The following is an 18,373-nucleotide window of genomic DNA, read 5'->3' on the forward strand; positions in this document are numbered from 1 at the left end:
AGAGATCCCAGACTTTCCCAAACCAAAGTAAGCAGATTCATTTTATTTTTAAGAGTGACCCTGAAGCAGTGAATTCCTTGTTTCTGATTTTCACCTTTTGCTTGTTACACATTTCAGTATCGGGCCTTTTCGTAATGAGAATCCATCACCCTGTACTTGCCAAAACACAAATCCAGCAAACCAGTTTGTTTCAAAAGACGATATGGATGACCTGCAGAAACGCCGGGCAGAAGAGTTCAGACAACACCAGATCAGGTTACCCACAATTCCTCAGATCTCTTTAGTGTGGCACACACTTATTCCTCTGACTGAATGAGCTGTCTTTCAGATCAGGTAAAGAAAATGATGTTCTTCTTCTCGTCCCGGCCAACACACCGCTCCAGTATCCGATGAGAGGATTCAGAGTAACTCCCATGAATAAAACACTCATTCCTGGTGAGTCTGATTTCTGTCTGTCCTTTATTTGATTGCTAATGATCTCAGGTTTCTTAAATGCATCTCCAGAAGGTTACTAAAGCCCCTTTCACACTGCGATTCTGGCAAATACACGGGTAAAGTGTTCCGCCAATTGTTCCCAGGTCGCTATATTTTGCACTTTCACACTGCCAGTGATTGCCCGGGATATGTGCATGCTTTCACACACAACCCGTAAAGATCCCGTAACGACACGTGACATCAGGGCGTGATGTGTAACGTACGAAAACACTAGGCGTGTTATACTTTCACTGAAGCTGGCGAACGATCTTGACGTCAGTGTGAAAAGTGAGGAACTACCTTATCTCTGCTTCATTACAGTTTGCACATATTTTTTTCTCGCGAACGTTGATCTTCCTTCAAAACAGCCGGTAAAAGAGTCGTGCGATAAAGTGTGTCATCACTACAACACGGCATTAGATCTGCCTTTTGTTCACACAACGCTCATTCCGGGACTGAACCCAGCAATGTTACTAGGTCTCCATCCCGGGTTCAATGCCGGAATCAATCCCGGGACATGTTTGCTTTCACACAGAAGGTGATCCGGCAATGTTTCGTCAATTTGCCGGGTCCGACGTGCAGTGTGAAAGGGGCTAGAAAGACATAAACGACCTCTCAGATTTCAAAAATGTTTCTGAATGCAGTATCTTATTCTTATTCAAATTATTCTTTAGAAATCATTCTAATATGCTGATTTGCTGGCATAAAATAGTGTAGGGTAAGCAAATCTAAAAAAGAAAAAAGAAAAGTTAGTTAAAAGTGAAAGTAACAACATTTATGATATTATGAAAATATTAAAAATAAATGCTGCTTTTTTGAATGTTCTAAAATGTAACAATTTCATTAAAGAAATGTATCACTATTAAAGGTCTAGCCCTGCAAACACAAAAGAGAGCGGTTTACAAGGTTTGTCCTGCTGAATATGGTGTTCTCACTGAAGGTGGTGGGTTTTGTTATATTGATTGTAATCATTGGTTTGTTTCACTTGGTCTCTGAATGGGGGTCTGCTGTTTTTCCTTCTTTTAATTGATGCTTTGTGTCACGCTGTCTGGTCTCTGTTTCCCTGAGTCTCCACTAGTGGTCTCACTTCCCCATAGGCACCTCACCGTAGGCACTACAATTACCACATCGCCTTGTCCCTTCATCACAGTAATTGCACTCCTGTTAATTGCACTCAGGTGTCTTCACTTGATAGTCATTACCCTCCCTATATTAACCGGTCTTTTTTCTGTTTGTCTTCATGGAGTCCTTTCATTCTGTCACCCAGTTTCCTCGCCTTCCGAGTTTCCTCATCTTTCGAGCTTCCTGTTCCTGTTCCTTCCCTGTTTGTTTATTGTTGGATGGAAATATGGTTTTGACCCCTACTTGTTGGATGCTGATTTGGATTACCCATTAAATACCACACTGCATTTGGTTCTCTTGTCTCCTGCGTTTCTCTGGGTTCCGATCGTAACAGAAGTACTCCATCAATTTCGAGATCCAGCAGTGTGGGACTCCATTCCCGTTCCCCAGCCAGTATGGTGGAGCAGAGGGCAAGATTCATAAAATTAACCACCCTCCACCAAGAGGGCAATGAGGTGGGTGCTATGGCACATGTGTTCTGGACCCTGGCGGATGCTTTGGGATATAATGATGCGGCCCTTAAAGACATTTTCAATGCCTTAAAGATATTTTCAATGTCTGGATGACCCAGTACCTCGTATGGAAATGGATCCGTTGGATGCATTTGGTTTCTGCGAATTCATTTTCTACTTGCAGCATCGGCTTCCGTGGGATGCCCCAGCCACTCCTGTCTCTCCCGGTGGGATGGCCGATTCTGGACCAGGGTTTGCAAACAGGAGGACCACCAACCCAGCACCATTGCACAGAATGGCCACCGGCCCAGCGCCACTACCCAAGATGGCCGTCGGCCCTGTATCATGGCACAAGATGACAGCCACAGTTGACCCTCCAGAGTCGAGTCAGGTTCCTGTTGACCCTCCAGAATTGGGTCAGGTTCCCGTTGACCCTCCAGAGTCGGGTCAGGTCACCGTTGACACTCCAGAGTCTGGTCAAGTCACCTTTGACACTCCAGAGTCGGGTCAACTCACCATTGATATTCATGGACAAAGGCAAGTCACCATTGATCTTCATGGGCAAATGCAAGTCACCATTGATATTCATGGACAAAGGCAAGTCACCAGGGTTCTTCATGAGCAAGGTCAAGTCACCGACTATCTTCATGGGCAAATGCAAGTCACCATTGATCTTCATGAGCAGAGTCAGGTTACCAATGATCTTCATGAGCAGAGTCAAGTCACCAGGGTTCTTCATGAGCAAGGTCAAGTCACCGACTATCTTCATGGGCAAATGCAAGTCACCATTGATCTTCATGAGCAGAGTCAGGTCACCAATGATCTTCATGAGCAGAGTCAAGTCATTATTGATCTTCCTGAATCCAGTCTAAACACCACGGAATTACCTCTCCACGTCTCTGCTGAACTACTAGAGCCTCTTCTCATCTCGACTGAACTACCAGAGCCTCTCCTCATTTCTGCGGAACTTCCAGAGCCTTGTCACGTCTCAGCCAAACTCTCTGAGCTCTCGACTGATCCTGTCGCGGCCACGGAGGCCACCCTTAACTTTTTCATGTTATCTGTTTCAGACTTGACTAACCAGAATTGCTCTCCTGTGTCATCGATCCCAATGTGGTGGTCTTCTGCGCCGCCCAGGTGGGCTTCTGTCTCGCCCGCACGGATGTGGTGGTCTTCTAACCCACCCTGGTGGGCTTCTGTCTCGACTGCACGGATGTGGTGGTCTTCTAACCCACCCTGGTGGGCTTCTGTCTCGACCGCACGGATGTGGTGGTCTTCTAACCCACCCTGGTGGGCTTCTGTCTCGACCGCATGGCTCCAATTCCACCTTGCTCACCTTGTTTGGCCCTGGGACACTGAACGTTATGTCCTTCCTGGACTTGTGTTTTGTTGTTGTTGTTTTTTGCTCTTCTTCTCTCTGTTTCCATCTATGGACCTGGCCCTCCGTCCCTCTCCCTGATCCTTCGCCGGTCCACCTCCCTCCTGAGCTCCTTGTTTTTGTTTTTCTCTCTGTTTCCCTCCATGGACCTGGCCCTCCGTCCCTCCCCTGATCCTCCGCCGGTCCACTTCCCTTCAGGGCTCCTTGTTTTTGTTTTTTTGCACTTCTTGTCTCTGTTTCCCCATTTTACCTGGTCCTCTGTCCCTCCCCCTGGTCCTCCGTCGCTCCACCTCCCTTCTGGTCTCGGTGTTCCTTGGTCTCTTCTTGTGATCAGGTGGAGCATCTGGTAGCTGCTCCGTGGAGGAGGGGGTAATGTCACACTGTCTGGTCTCTGTTTCCCTGAGTCTCCACTAGTGGTCTCACTTCCCCATAGGCACCTCACCGTAGGCACTACAATTCCCACATAGCCTTGTCCCTTCATCACAGTAATTGCACTCCTGTTCACTTGATAGTCATTACCCTCTCTATATTAACCGGTCTTTTTCTGTTTGTCTTCATGGAGTCCTTTCATTCCATCACCCAGTTTCCTCGCCTTCCGAGTTTCCTCGTCTTCTGAGCCACACTGCATTTGGATCTCTCATCTCCTGCATTTCTCTGGGTTCCGATTGTAACACTTTGTGAGCTTTTGATCTAAAGCTGTTAAAGATAGGGTAGGTCATTTCATAGAGGCTTGTAATAGCAAGCTAGCTGTGAAAGCATAAGATCCCACCCTCTTTGCAAATCAGAATCACAATCAGATGATATATATTCTGCAGACAATATGAAAACATATAAAAACATTTAGACCACTTAACTTATTGATTGCTATTGGGACGTGAAGAGACTTTCAGGCAGCATGTTTCTGAACCAAATCACCTACCCTACCTTTATTTTGGGATTCATCACGTGTGAAATGTATAAAATGAGGTCAGATTATATGAAACCTCTCCAGGTTTCTCTAAGGGTGCATAAAGGAGTGCTTTCAGTGATGAATGTCCAGGAAGGAGAGCAGGTGGAGGGCCAGAATGAGCAACATCTGAGCATCTCATCCAGCAGCCTCCAACAGCTCAACGACCTGCTGAGCAGACTGACCTACACCAGCACCATCTACCACATCAAGACCGAAGACCTCGGTACGTAACCTGTGACCTAAAGGAATAGTTCACCTGAATTTTATCATTGTTTATTGTCATGTCATTATACCTGTTTAGACTTCTTCTGCGGAACACAGATTTTTGTTGAAGAATTTTAGGTTCCAAAAAACATTGGACCCAACTAACACACACAAAAAAAGAAACAGACATTTTAAAAATATGACTTGGAGCTTGTCCAAAATCCCACACTAGCGGTCTTTGCACTTGATCAGTTGTTTACATGCATGATGTATTTCCTGTATTTGACCCAAGTTTTCAAGTGAGCATGAAGAACAGAAGTGTGTGTAGAACATTTCATTATGCGATGGGATACACTTATAGTGTTTAAAAAAATGCAAGTGTTTACAGTACAGAACTTTATTTTGATTTTCAATACTTTGCATTCTAAATGTCTTATCAATTTAGTAATAGTGGTGCTTCTAATTGAGTGATAAAAAGCAGTTGCAAATGTTGTACAAAATAAACATACTCATCCTAAAATGAGCAACACTTTGTTTTACTACCAAATCTAATTCTCTTTCATATTTAACTTTGTCAGATCTCTGCAAAAGTCTCATGATTTATTTCCAGAACATGATGCATGATGGGATACTCTTAAATACTGTTCCAGAGCAGTATTCAAGATAGTGTGGATTTAGGGTGTGTTAAGGGCGCTGCACTTTGGTGTTTTACTTCAAGTTGTGTGAACATGCTTTCAAATGGCCAAGACAGCTAATGTGGGTATTTGGAAAAGCCCTTGGAATATAACGAGTCACACAGGGACAACTTTTATGATACTATTATGTTAAAAGTATCATAAGTCATATACTTTGAATGTACTAACTTTACCAATGCATTCATGTCCTTAGCGTACTTCTCTTTTGAGAATCATGAGGTCATATTCCCGATTGAGATCAGACGTTTGTCAGTTCCTGTTCTGTTTGACCCGGGGAAAGGTGAGCTCTAATACTCATACTTACACTGTAAAAAAAGATACATTAATATTTTTACACTGTAATAATAATAATAATAATAATAAAAATAACATAGAACGACTACTTGAAATGAGAATAGAACAGAATCTGAGGGTGCAAAATAATAAAAATACTGAGAAAATCACCTTTAAAGTTGGCCAAATGAGCTCTTAGCATTGCATATTATTAATTAAAAATTTAGTTTTTATATATATTTACAGTAGGACATTTACAAGATATCTTCATGCAGCATGATCTTTACCTAAATCTTTACCCTGGTCCCACTTTATATTAAGTGTCCCTAATACCTGTGTACTTACATAATAACTAGATGTGTACATATTATGTAATCACAGTGTAAGTACAAATTGGTACATAGCTGTAATGTTTGTCTAACTACACATAACAAGCCACTGAATGTTATGTGTAAGTACAGATGTGTAACAGGACATTGGTAACAACACTTTTTGGTAATGAAAGTACAAATGTGTAACAGGACTAACAGCACTTTTTGGTAAAGAAAGTGTTACACTTTACATTAGATTTATCATGTAATTACTCTGATGTTACACAGCAGCAGCCAGTAAGTTAGGTTTTACATAGAAATTGTGGTTGGTGCCCAAAATGTTAAATGTACACCTCATGTTACCATGCAAGCACACTGGTATTACAGTGGTGCATCCAACTCCTCTTACTTTACATATCCCTAAACCTTCCCATTTCCATCCCTTGGATTAAATGGTTCCAATTACTCTTATAAATATTGTTGTTACAAAATGTAGTTATATAATTCCTGTTACACAAGTACTTAGTGAAGTGAAAAGTATTGTGACCAATGTCCTGTTACACATTTGTACTTACACAAACCATCTGAGGGTGTTGTTACAGAAATATTACAGCTGTATATGCTATGTACCTATGTGTACTTACACTATGGTTACATACTACGGACACATGCAGATACTATGTTAGTACACAGGTAGGGACACTTAATGTAAAGAGGGTCCAATTTAACAACAACAGCCCTTAACAGAAAACACAAATGTACATAATAATAATAATAATAATTAAAAAAAATTGTCTCAATCAAAAACCATTAATTGTGAAATTTCATAGAAGGGATTCTGGTTCTTACTTGTGCTTTTTCATAGCCACATTTTTTTTAATAACATAAAGCATTCCTCATTAAATCTTTACAGTTTTTATATTAAGTTTAGACCACAGAACTTTTTTTCATCAATATTTTTACACAGTTCTTATAGAGTGCAGTGTGTGCTTCTAAACAGTTATTTTATTATCATTTATATATTATTATAGTTTTATTAATATTTTGAATATAATTTTTATATTCAGTTTTCATTTTAGTTTTAGTGATTTTGTTATGCACTTTCTGTCATTTTTATTGATATTACAGTGTAAGCACAGTGTCTGTATCATGTGAACTCAATCACCATAATAATTGTCTCCCTCTCTCTCTCTCGCTCTCTCTCTCTCTGTAGATGTGAACTCTCAGGTGACTGTGCTAGTAAAAGCATTTCTGCGTTACAAAGAACTAAATGTCCTCATCAACAGTATCCGTGTGAACTACCCAAAAATAAAGATCATTGTTGCTGATGACAGTCTGAACCCAGAGAAGGTGGTCGGTGACAATATAGAGCACTACATAATGCCCCCAGCACAGGTACAAACATCAGGTTTTTCAAGTTGACTGTTAATATAATCTTCCTGACGTGTGAAGGTTACTTGTTTCATTGTTTGGCTTTTCAGGGCTGGTTTGCAGGAAGAAATCTGGCAGTGTCGCAGGTCACCACTAAATATTTCCTGTGGGTGGATGATGACTATGTGTTTCTCAATGAGACGCGCATTGAGAGCTTTGTGAACATTATGGAAGCCGTTCCTGAACTAGATGTGGTAATAAAAAAAACAAAAAACAAGTCTGCTCACCAAGGCTGCATTTATTTGATAAAAATACAGTAAAACAGTAATATTGTGAAATAGTATTACAATTTAAAATAATCTATTTTCATATACATTAAAATGTGATTTATTTCTGTGATCAAAGCTTAATGTTCAGCATCATTACTCCAGTCTTTAGTGTCACCTGATCCTTCAGAAATCATTCTAATATTCTGATTTGCAGCTCAATAAACTTTTTATATTATAATCAATTTTGAAACAGTTGTGCTGCCTAATATTATCATGGAAATTGTGGTTCATTTATTTTCAGGATTCTTTGATGAATAAATAACACAGCATTTATTTGAAATCTTTTTTTACCATTATAAATGTCTTTTACTGTCACTTTTGGTTTATTTAATGCATCCTGGCTGAATAAAAATAACTGTGAGTTGTTATACCTGTGAATTTTGGACTGTTTCACATGTGCAATAAATGTTTATAGTTCACTAAAGTATGAAAAATATTGCTCAAACCAATATAGAGATTTTTATTGTGCTCAATATTGTGTCTTATTTTTATGTTTCTGAAAGACCTTGACTGATCTTATTCTTTCTCTCTCCATCAGGTTGGTGGTCAGGTAGAAAGAAATAAGTTTGTCTTCCAGCTGCAATACGAGGAAGGGAACAGCGAGGAAGGCGGCTGTATCACGCGTGTCACTCGTACCCATGCGCCCCTGCCGGGTTTCAACGGCTGCTTCTTTGCAGATGGAGTCGTCAACTACTTCCTGGGCCGGACGGAGGCTGTGCGGAGGGTCGGTTTTGACCCGTTCCTCAAAAGAGTGGCTCACACTGGTGAGTGGATCTTGAAACATTCAGATCAGATGAAGTCATCCATTTATTTTTGATTAAATCTGTTATTAGAGTTGCCTGTAGACCTGCCTGAAGTGAAACGATGCCTTTTGACATACGATATTCATCCACTGTAGTAAAATAATTAATGGCATATAGGGCTTAGGTCTTAGGTAATTCAAAGCAATGGGTGTGGTACAGATTTTGATTTATTGTCCAAGAACAACAGTTTATGACACCTGAACAACGGAGAAATGTGAATGAAGCTTATTCTTGATCCATGGTGAACAAATAATTTACATGCCAGCTATAGAGATAGATGATAATAATAAGAAATAATAAGTGTTTATTCAACAATCTGTTTTCATTCTATATCCCCAACAGAATTCTTCGTTGACGGGCTTGGACATTTATTAGTTGCCACCTGTGAAGGTCTCAGAATTGGTAATCAAAAACACAGCTCCACGAAGAAGTACAAATTCTACAGGCATCCTCCCAAAAGGGATTCACAGGCAAAAATGACCCACCATTTTTTCAAGAACCATCTGAAATGCATCAAATACTAAGGAGCATTTTAGGTGAAACATGCCATTCCTCACACCTCATTAATCATTGGATTTTTTAATTTTTTATTTACTTTACAAATCAAAGGGTTGGATTTACTTATTCACATGAAAGCTTTTTTCTTTTTTTACCATGGAATAAAAAATGTGCTACTTTTCAAAAATCTGGGCGTTCTTATCGCTATGTAGTTCTTCCTTGACCTCTCTCTTAATGTTATGGCATGATTCCCGACACGTTCGTACGCTAAGTATATATTCTGTAAGTCACACTTTCGTAAGGTTGGTCTGGACCATTCGTAAGCTCTCTCTTAGCGTTGTTTGAGCTCAAGACTCTAGTCACCTCCACTGTGCAGCAGTCTTTAGAAATCAACGCAACGCAGTACAAGTCAAACTATGGTATGTTGACAATGTTGTGGCCCAACAATGATTTTGTTATGGACATTTTAAGAGTCATAATAAAATATGTTCGCAATGGATACAGGCAGGGTGCGATTTGTGAAATAAACAGGGGGATGTTTTGAAATTTTAATTCATAAATATAAATAATGAGAACATGAACTAGATGACGTCATGCGCAAATTAGCATATTTATGGCATAAGTGCGTCGTATTGTATTGCCTCCCTAAGCTCACATACTTTAATTTAATTTAGCCATTTAATTTAATTCCCAATAAAACTGTTTTTTATTGGGAAAGAGAGACCTTGCACTCGTGCGGCAGGACCAGAGAGTCTCAGAAACGTAATAATGATTAAAAAAAGTCGCTAGATATGTCGCTAGTCACTTCTTTGGAAAAAAGTTGCTAAATCTAGCAACAAAGTCTCCCAAGTACTACAGCGGAATTGTACTACTACCCACCCACTGTTTTAATGGGAGGTAGGAAAATCTGACCGCGTAGGACAAATCGACAGAACACCGGCTTCAACCATCTCGCAAGTGTTAATAGGCTATTACTCGTGAGATGTAACCAATCAGATAGTGCCATGGGCGGGACATGAGCAAGTATGAATACAGAGAGGTTGTGAGGAAGCCAAAGTAGCGCATTTTGAAATAAAATTAACTTTAATCAAACCACCGATCCGTGATAAGTTTTGTGATCCGGCTCGCCACTAGTGTAGTAACACTGATCACTTTGAGGGGGGGATAAATTTATCCAAATCGCACCCTGGATACAGGCCTATTTATGAAGTTGACTTTGTGGTATCAGAACTAATATGGTGATAATTAGCCTAGGCTATTTCGTAATGTCATTAAAGCGTTAAAATTTTATCACATTTGATAATTAAATTCTGTATCTATAAGATCTATAAATGGGTAAGCATGGTGGTGTCCAGTAAGCGACGAACTATGGCAGCGATCCAATGTATCCTTGTATTGAATCAAAGACGGCGCTGTCTGCGGAGCTATGTCAAAAAAAAAAAACATTTTTTGGCAAAACTTAAGACCTTTTGACATTTTGCCTGACGTGGCTAAATAAAAAAAATTGCCTCCCAAGACAACTCATTATGGAGCTGCTGGATCTTCTCACACCTGCCAGGCTAATGCGGTGGAATTTTGCTTTAATCCCTGAAGTCCAGCTGCTTGCAGCGCTACGGTATTTTGCTACAGAGTGCTTCATTGAGGTCGTGGGAAAGGCTACGCACTAAGCAAGACCTCGGTGTGGAGGTATGTTCACACGGTCACCAACGCACTTCTGCGCCATTCCAGGGATTACATCCATCTGCCGGCAACACGTCAGGAATCCAGGAGGTGCACCAGGGCTGTCATGCCATTGCTGGCATCCCCAGAGTCTTGGGCCTGGTGGATGGCACTCTCATCCCTATCGCCAATCCATCAGTGATTGATCAGGCATACATATCGCAAAAGGGATACGTGGCCATAAACGTGCAGGTTACAGTGGACCATAGGGCTGTGATCTCCAACCTGGTGGCAAGGTCCTGCAAAACTTCAAGATCCTCTGAAGAGAAGCTTGGTGCTCATTTTTTATGTTACGTGGCATATTCTGTATCTAACACTCTCTCTGTTCATTGTAGATAGGTTGTTTTTTATTGAAAACATTAACTAATGGCAAACAATACCGCATTAAACAGAAGTAACTGCAGCTGCTTGCCAATCAATTCTGATTGTAAAGTACCTTACCATTAATATAAAAGTGTATTACATAATTTTTAGAAGTCGTTAAACCAATGTCAAGAAGTGGCACAACGGGATAAGGAGGGTGGATGATTAGTGAGGGATACCCGGTTCGTCTAACCATCACAACATATTGTGTAAATATATTACTGACAATTTGATCATTTAATTTATAGTTTATATTTGACTGATAACTTAAACTATGTTAAAATAAATTTAACTGGAATAATTTGAGGACTGTTTCATTTGTATAGAATGTGTTGTCTTTCTTATCGCTGCAATGCACCTGCGCGTGAAGTGGAAAATCGATTCCTGAGCAATCGATGCCAACTAATTCAGCACCCTCATTTGGGACAGCGCCTTTGTAACGTCGAACGTAAGAGACAGCATGTTAAGAAGCTTCCTAAGGGACACTTCGGGGAACACACTTAGGAACATAAACAACTTTGGTAAGATATATCTTTTGAGTCTTTTTAGCGCGCTAAGAGGGAGCGTTATCGGGGAACCGGGCCCAGATTTTTACATCTCAAAAAGTAGACTTTGTTTCTTGCAGTTCTGCCCTTTTTCTGATTTTTGAGTTTACATTTTACAAGAGCACTGAGATTTTGAGTGACTTCAATGCCCATACGCAGAAAGACACGGACAGAGCAATATATACAAATAAGTAGTAGTAACTGATACAATAAAGGTAGACAGTGTTTAGAGATATAAGTATTCATAAGTAGTCCTGAGGTACTAATATGATTATTGCGGTAGAGCGGTGTCTAAAATGTCATTGCAGAGTTACATGAAGGAAAATTAGAGTGGCAGTGCGGATGCAATAAATAAACGTAAAAGCAGTACACATTCAAAGATTCAAAGATTAAATGCTCAGTTGTCATTTTATTTTTTGAGAAAATGATTTATTTGTTTCTATTCTTCAGCTTATGTATCCACTGCAGAAGTACGCTATTTTGTCCGACTTCTGATTCATTAGCTGCTATAGATAAATAGCTAAAAGAATAACAAACTGGAGTAAACATATATGTATATTGTTATTGTCTAACTAGTACAAGTATATTAAAGGGGGGGTGAAATGCTATTTTATGCATACTGAGTTTTTTACACTGTTAAAGAGTTGGATTCCCATGCTAAACATGGACAAAGTTTCAAAAATTAAGTTGTACGTTTGAAGGAGTATTTTTGTTCCCAAAATACTCCTTCCGGTTTGTCACAAGTTTCGAAAAAAATTTTCGAGTATGGCTCTGTGTGACGTTAGATGGAGCGGAATTTCCTTATATGGGTCCTAAGGCACTTCTGCCGGAAGAGCGCGCGCTCCCATATAGCGAGGCTGAGCAGCACAGACATTTCACTGATCAGAGCGATTCACTGATCAGAGCGAGAGCGTCGCGAAAAGTCACAAAAGAAGTGTGTTTTTGGTTGCCAGGGCAAGACAACCCTGCACAGATTACAAAAAAAAACAGCATTAAGGGACCAGTGGATGGAGTTTATTTTTACAGAGCATCAACGGAGTTGTGCAAGTGTTTTTGTTTGTTCCCTGCATTTCGAAGATGCTTGTTCACAAGGCACAGTTTGATGACCAGTTTGCGTATCGTTTATTTCTTAAGGATGATGCAATACCAAGGAAAAAGGGTCACGATCGTGTGTTGGAACCGCAGGCGATGAGTAATACTGCTTCAAATATCTCTGCCTCCTTGTTAGTGCGTCCCCTCCCATGCCAGAGACCCGGGTTCGAGCCCCGCTCGGAGCGAGTCGTTGCTGCTGCTGCTTTCGTTCAGTTTCAGCCTCTGGATCTGATTCTGGATCATAAATAAACGGTTAGCCATGGTTTATTTTTGATGATGGGTTTTCCCTCACGGTAATGTCACAGCTTCCACATGCTCTCATCGCAAAAGCCTACTGACGTTCGTGATTCTTTAGCTCACGCCTCCAGCCGGTCGTGTTTTTCCGGGAAAAATCGGTACAGACTATCTTTCTCTTATGAATATAATAAAACTAAAGACTTTTTGGATTTATGAAGGATGCAGTACTAATCTATATGTACTCAAGATTAACAGGATATTGAGTGAAAACGTGCATTTCACCCCCCCCCCCCCTTTAATAAATAAAAAGAGACTTACTCATGTTTATGATCTCTGCTGAATAAAGTGCTTCCTTTTTTTTCTGAGGAAATCCATTTCTCAAATCCTCAACCACATCACATCTTTTTTGGGGTAAATCATGTCTAATTCCTTTCATCGCGAAGCAAACAGTAAAACAAAAAAAACTCGAAGAACAGTCTAGCTGTGTTGTCTTCTGTTGTGTGGGTGTATTCAAGCCGCACGCTTCAGTGAAACCTTAGAATCTGAATAGAGCGATCAGCGCGGGGCGTGGTCGCATTAGAAGATAACGAAGGGAGACGTGAAAAATGGACATCACGTGGTTTTCATATCGATTACTTTATCACAGAATATCTGTTTTCGGCCGCACTTTTTAGTTTAAAAGTAGTCAGGCTTTCTATAGATATCTCTCTCAAGTCTCTTCGTTGAGTATTCACGGAGTTACAGTTCATTTTAATGACGTGTTTGTAAATGAAGAACAGCGCAGACAAAGGCTGCAGACAGCACACCTTGTTTGTTATCTTTATTTTATAAGTGCACAAAGTTTTGTTGTTATTATGTCTGTATACAAAAAAATTAAACCCTTTACAGATTCGATTGATGTATTGCTCTTATCTGTACGATCAAATCTGAAAGTGTAATTTAAGTTCTTTTCAGGGTTATTAGGAGAAAATGACTCATAACGTGTATATGCATTAATCGACTCCAGAGGGTTAAACATGTGCTATAAATCAATGTGTTCATGATTAGTACCACACATTATAATATGATAGCATATACCAGTTTGCAATATCAATCAGCATAACAGACTGTTTTCTACAGCTAAAACAACTGTTTATATCTTTCAAGGACTAATTTAATGCAGCATTTTCAACCTGGTCTTATAAAAATCTCTGTGGATTTTTGTTTACTTACCTTACTGCACGTTTCGCCGCAGTTTCAAATAGAAATCTCCACTGAGTGGCACTAAAACACTAATTCAATTCATGAACCCTGGCATGTTTCTGGCCTATTGTGGCAGTTCAAAATAAAAATATCTGTTATATTATATATCCGCAGATAAACCATAAACCTTGCTGAATAGTGTTAACAAATGCAAAAAAAACTATGATATTAAAGGTTACGTTTTTCGTGTTTTTTTTTTTTTTAAGCTTTGATTGTGTTTACTGTGTGCAATATAAAATACAGTATTTTTCACACAGTTGTTTTCACTGTCATAAAAACAGGCTGATGACTTTGTAGTTCTGCGGTTCCAGTGTTATGATTCGACAGCAGCTTAGCACACGTTGCCCTCCTGGAAACGCGATTGGGATAGTTTTGAGAAGCAAGTGGGATTTGTTTTGAAAACCTGGCAATACTGATCTGGACGCACGTGCTGGAGATGTACTTCTAATCACAGGAGCGCCTTTACTGACGAGATGCGCATGTAAATCGCATTTGATTTTTTTGCACAGCCCTACCATCAAGTTAACAAAGCTAAACAGCTTTGCCCTTTGTGTAATAAGTTACAGAAACTGTTAAACACACCAACTTAAATAATAAAATACACCGGTCGTGGTCCATAAACAACGCCTTCTCCACACAAAGAGGGAACTGCTCCATCTTTCGAGAATAATCTTTGCCATTGATCTCTAAGTAGTACAGCATCCATGGGAAGGCCAAACAAAGGTGATCGAACTCCGAGATGAAAATAACAGCGTTTTGATGACATGGTGACAGACATACACTACAAACGCTACTCTTCCTTCTTCTCTGTGAGAGCGCAACAAGATCACGGCCCCTTTTTTGTGTATTCCTGTGGGCGGAGGTTAGTCAAAAACTGTTCTAGTGACATCATTAAAGAAGGAGGTAGAGGGCTGTAGTCCAAACTGGCCGTTCGATGTAGGTGACTTCTGTTAAAATAAAATATCTCGCTTGGCATTGAACTTTGAGCTTTATAATTTTACAGATATTATTTATACTCTAACAACAACATTACACACTAACTAAAGTTTCAAACATGGGATCAAGAAGAACGGGACCTTTAAAACGCAATTGTTGATGCAACCTTGCCATTTGAACTTCCTTACATGCAGATTTGAACTGTTTTCTCAAACTGCTGTTACATGGGATTCGAACCCTCTCAAGTATGTCTCCGTACTCTGTGAGCTACCGAACAAATTATTGTTTTCTTGTTTTTTCTTGTTTTCTCAACAGGAAACAGACCCCACCAATGTGTTGCACAATCTGACTTTGCTGCAGCCTGGAACTGAACTACTGGTTTCGACTGGTCAGAGGAGAACTGACCCCCAACTGAGCCTGGTTTCTCCCAAGGTTTTTTTCTCCATTCTGTCCCCGATGGAGTTTCGGTTCCTTGCCGCTGTTACCTCTGGCTTGCTTAGTTGGGGTCACTTCATCTACAGCGATATCGTTGACTTGATTGCAAATAAATGCACAGACACTATTTAACTGAACAGAGATGACATCACTGAAGTCAATGATGAACTGCCTTTAACTATCATTTTGCATTATTGACACACTGTTTCCAAAACAAACCATGGCTAACAGTCAGATTCAGCGTATATTTATGATCCAGAATCAGATCCAGAGGCTGAAATTGAACAAGAGCAGCAGCAGCAACGACTACAGCAGGACGTTTCTAAGTAGTATGTATTGAAACTGTATATATTTGCTTAGCAGTTTTGGAAAAACTACTTTGTCGTCTTTTTTTTTTTTTTCTTCATTAAAGGTGTACATGTGGAAATGCAGTTTGATGACAACATTGCATGTTGTTTACTTGATGTGCTTACGTGCCGATAGCTAAGTTAACAACACAGAGATATTTGAAGCAGTTTTACTCACCGCCTGCGGTTCCAACACACGATCGTGACCCTTTTTCGTTGGGACTGCATTATCCTTAAGAAATAAACAATATGCAAATCCGGCGTCAAACTGGGCCTTGTTTGTAAAACAAGCATCTTCGAAATGCAGGGAACAAACACAAACACTTGCACAACTCCGTTGATGCTCTGTAAAAATAAACTCCATCCACTGGTCTCTTAATGCTGTTTTTTTTTTTTTGGTAATCTGTGCAGGGTTGTCTTGCCCTGGCAACCAAAAACACACTTCTTTTGTGACATTACGCTCTCTCGCTCTGATCAGTGAAGTCTGTTGTGCTCTCAGTGCTCTGCTATACGGGAGCGCCCGCTCTTCCGGCAGAAGTGCCTTAGGACCCATATTAGGAAATTCCGCTCCATTTAACGTCACACAGAGCCATACTCGAAAAAAAACTTCAGAAACTTGTGACAAACCGGAAGGAGTGTTTTTGGAACAGAAATACTCCTTCAAACGTACAACTTAATTTTTGAAACTTTGTCCATGTTTAGCATGGGAATCCAACTCTTTAACAGTGTAAAAAACTCAGTATGCATAAAATAGCATTTCACCCCCCCTTTAAAGCGCTATATAAATAAAGGTGACTTGAGTTGACTTGACTTGTGATGGATCAAATTCAAATTAGCTCTAGGAAGTAAAAAAATTAAGAATAAATTGAGTGGGAAACAGAGTGAGGATTCATTTAATCTATATCGTTTAAAATCTCCCTGTGGTCTAACACAATTGTTTTAAATGTTCTGAGGATTTGAGGCTTTTCAGTGCACTTCACGATTGATAGTATTGCTATCCAGTTGAGTTTACACGTTCTATTTTAAAGATTGCTTCTCTCCTACTCTCTGTTCTCACATAGGGTACTATATTTTAAAACCACTCAACTCCCAAAAAACACCGTTCTCATTTAGATTTCTATTTTCAGACAATGGACCAAATTTGAAATAGTGACTGAAACACAACCCATTAAAGGGGGCATTGAATTAACCCCCCGCCCACTTTTTTGTAGCTTTCCCCCCTGCATTTAATTATAGGTTTTTGGCATGTCTGTCAGCTCAAAAAAGCTGAAAAGAAAACACACAGCCTATATTCCAGAAAGCTGGTTATTTGACATACCCAGACAGGGCCGTAGCTGGGGTCAGCGGGGCCCCGGTGAAGGTTGTACCAGTGGGCCCTGTTTGAAATTGTTTAATTTGTATATTCGTTTATTTTTATTTATTTGTGCTATTTACACAGTGTTTTAGTTTTTTTTTTTTTCAAGTTTATAGGTGTCAAGGCACAGAAACAATCAAACCAAAATTTATTCAGACACCTTCAAGATTTCTCCCATTATTACAGTTTATTTGCTATCGCTTGTAAAATGGTTGTAAAATATGACAAGAACTTTTTGGTCCCAATTTTATATAGATAGATAGATTGATATACAAGTTTGATCGATTTCACTAGTAGTTCATTGTATGACGATTCTTTGGGTATAATATGTCATAGTTTGCTTAATTTTGCTATATTCACTTACATGAATGTATTATAGTGTCCTATACCTACTAATTGTGTATATATAAAAAATTATATCTGGTGTCTGAATAATTTTGGTTTGACTGTGCATTAATTCTTGTTAAAACTACAAAGTAATTCAGTCAAGAGCAGTGAGTGATTTTCTTTCTTTCATTTTCTTGGATTAACATTACAGCAGCCAGTAGCTAAATTAGGCGCGGTCACTTTAAGAGACGATGATCGCATCCAATATAATACACATCCCATTTTTTTCCTCAACTGTTTACTTTCACTTAAGAAATAATTGACAGTTCTTTCGAGAATAATTTCCAAGGAGGGTATTTTGACATATTTTGTATGTATTTCTCAGCACACATGAGCAAAAAGAAGCAAATTCGGTGTTAAAGCGTTTTGAGACGCCTTTCTCTGCGTGAGCCCTGAACACCAGAACACCGTGAGAACTGAATTGGGCTCTTTTACATCTTTTTGTTTGTTCAAACTGCGATTTTGTATTTGTTCGTTCAGGTGCAGATGGGACTTTGAGGAGAACTTAGCAGAAGAGAGCTCGGTTCAGTGTCGCTGTCCTTGATACGCGGCTCTCTCTCCGCGTGCGTACCGAACACAGCGTGCGAGTAACCAGCTACTCTGTTCAGCTTTTCCCCGTCTTGTGTTTGGATGCTTTGTCTAAATTGACAATTGGTAAGGCTTAAAAACACGTGAAAAAGATATGCTTTCGTGACGATGCGCAGCAGTGGCTTGTCAACTGTCCTGAGCATCTTTTTCTCAGCCAGTTGGTTGAGATCGTTGGGAGGCCCGCCTCAGCCGTTGGCCCCTATAATCGTCACCACCTTTCACCCCACTAGGGACGGCCCTGTACCCAGATATGTTTAAGGGTAAGTAAG

At 39.9% G+C, this 18,373-nt stretch overlaps 1 protein-coding gene across 1 annotated transcript in view; it reads left to right on the forward strand.

Moving 5' to 3' along the window:
• Positions 1-18,373, forward strand: part of LOC127946853 (beta-1,4 N-acetylgalactosaminyltransferase 2-like) — a 57,176-nt gene continuing 38,803 nt past the window's right edge. The window contains exons 1-9 of the mRNA XM_052543676.1: positions 1-27; positions 118-255; positions 329-435; positions 1,343-1,380; positions 4,418-4,598; positions 5,468-5,554; positions 7,072-7,253; positions 7,340-7,483; positions 8,097-8,322. Of these exons, the coding sequence (XP_052399636.1) occupies positions 203-255; positions 329-435; positions 1,343-1,380; positions 4,418-4,598; positions 5,468-5,554; positions 7,072-7,253; positions 7,340-7,483; positions 8,097-8,322 (1,018 nt within the window). The 5' untranslated portion in view covers positions 1-27; positions 118-202. The remainder of the gene's footprint in view (positions 28-117; positions 256-328; positions 436-1,342; positions 1,381-4,417; positions 4,599-5,467; positions 5,555-7,071; positions 7,254-7,339; positions 7,484-8,096; positions 8,323-18,373) is intronic.

The sequence above is a fragment of the Carassius gibelio genome, chromosome A25 (genome assembly GCF_023724105.1).
Source record: "Carassius gibelio isolate Cgi1373 ecotype wild population from Czech Republic chromosome A25, carGib1.2-hapl.c, whole genome shotgun sequence".
Lineage (NCBI taxonomy): Eukaryota > Metazoa > Chordata > Actinopteri > Cypriniformes > Cyprinidae > Carassius > Carassius gibelio.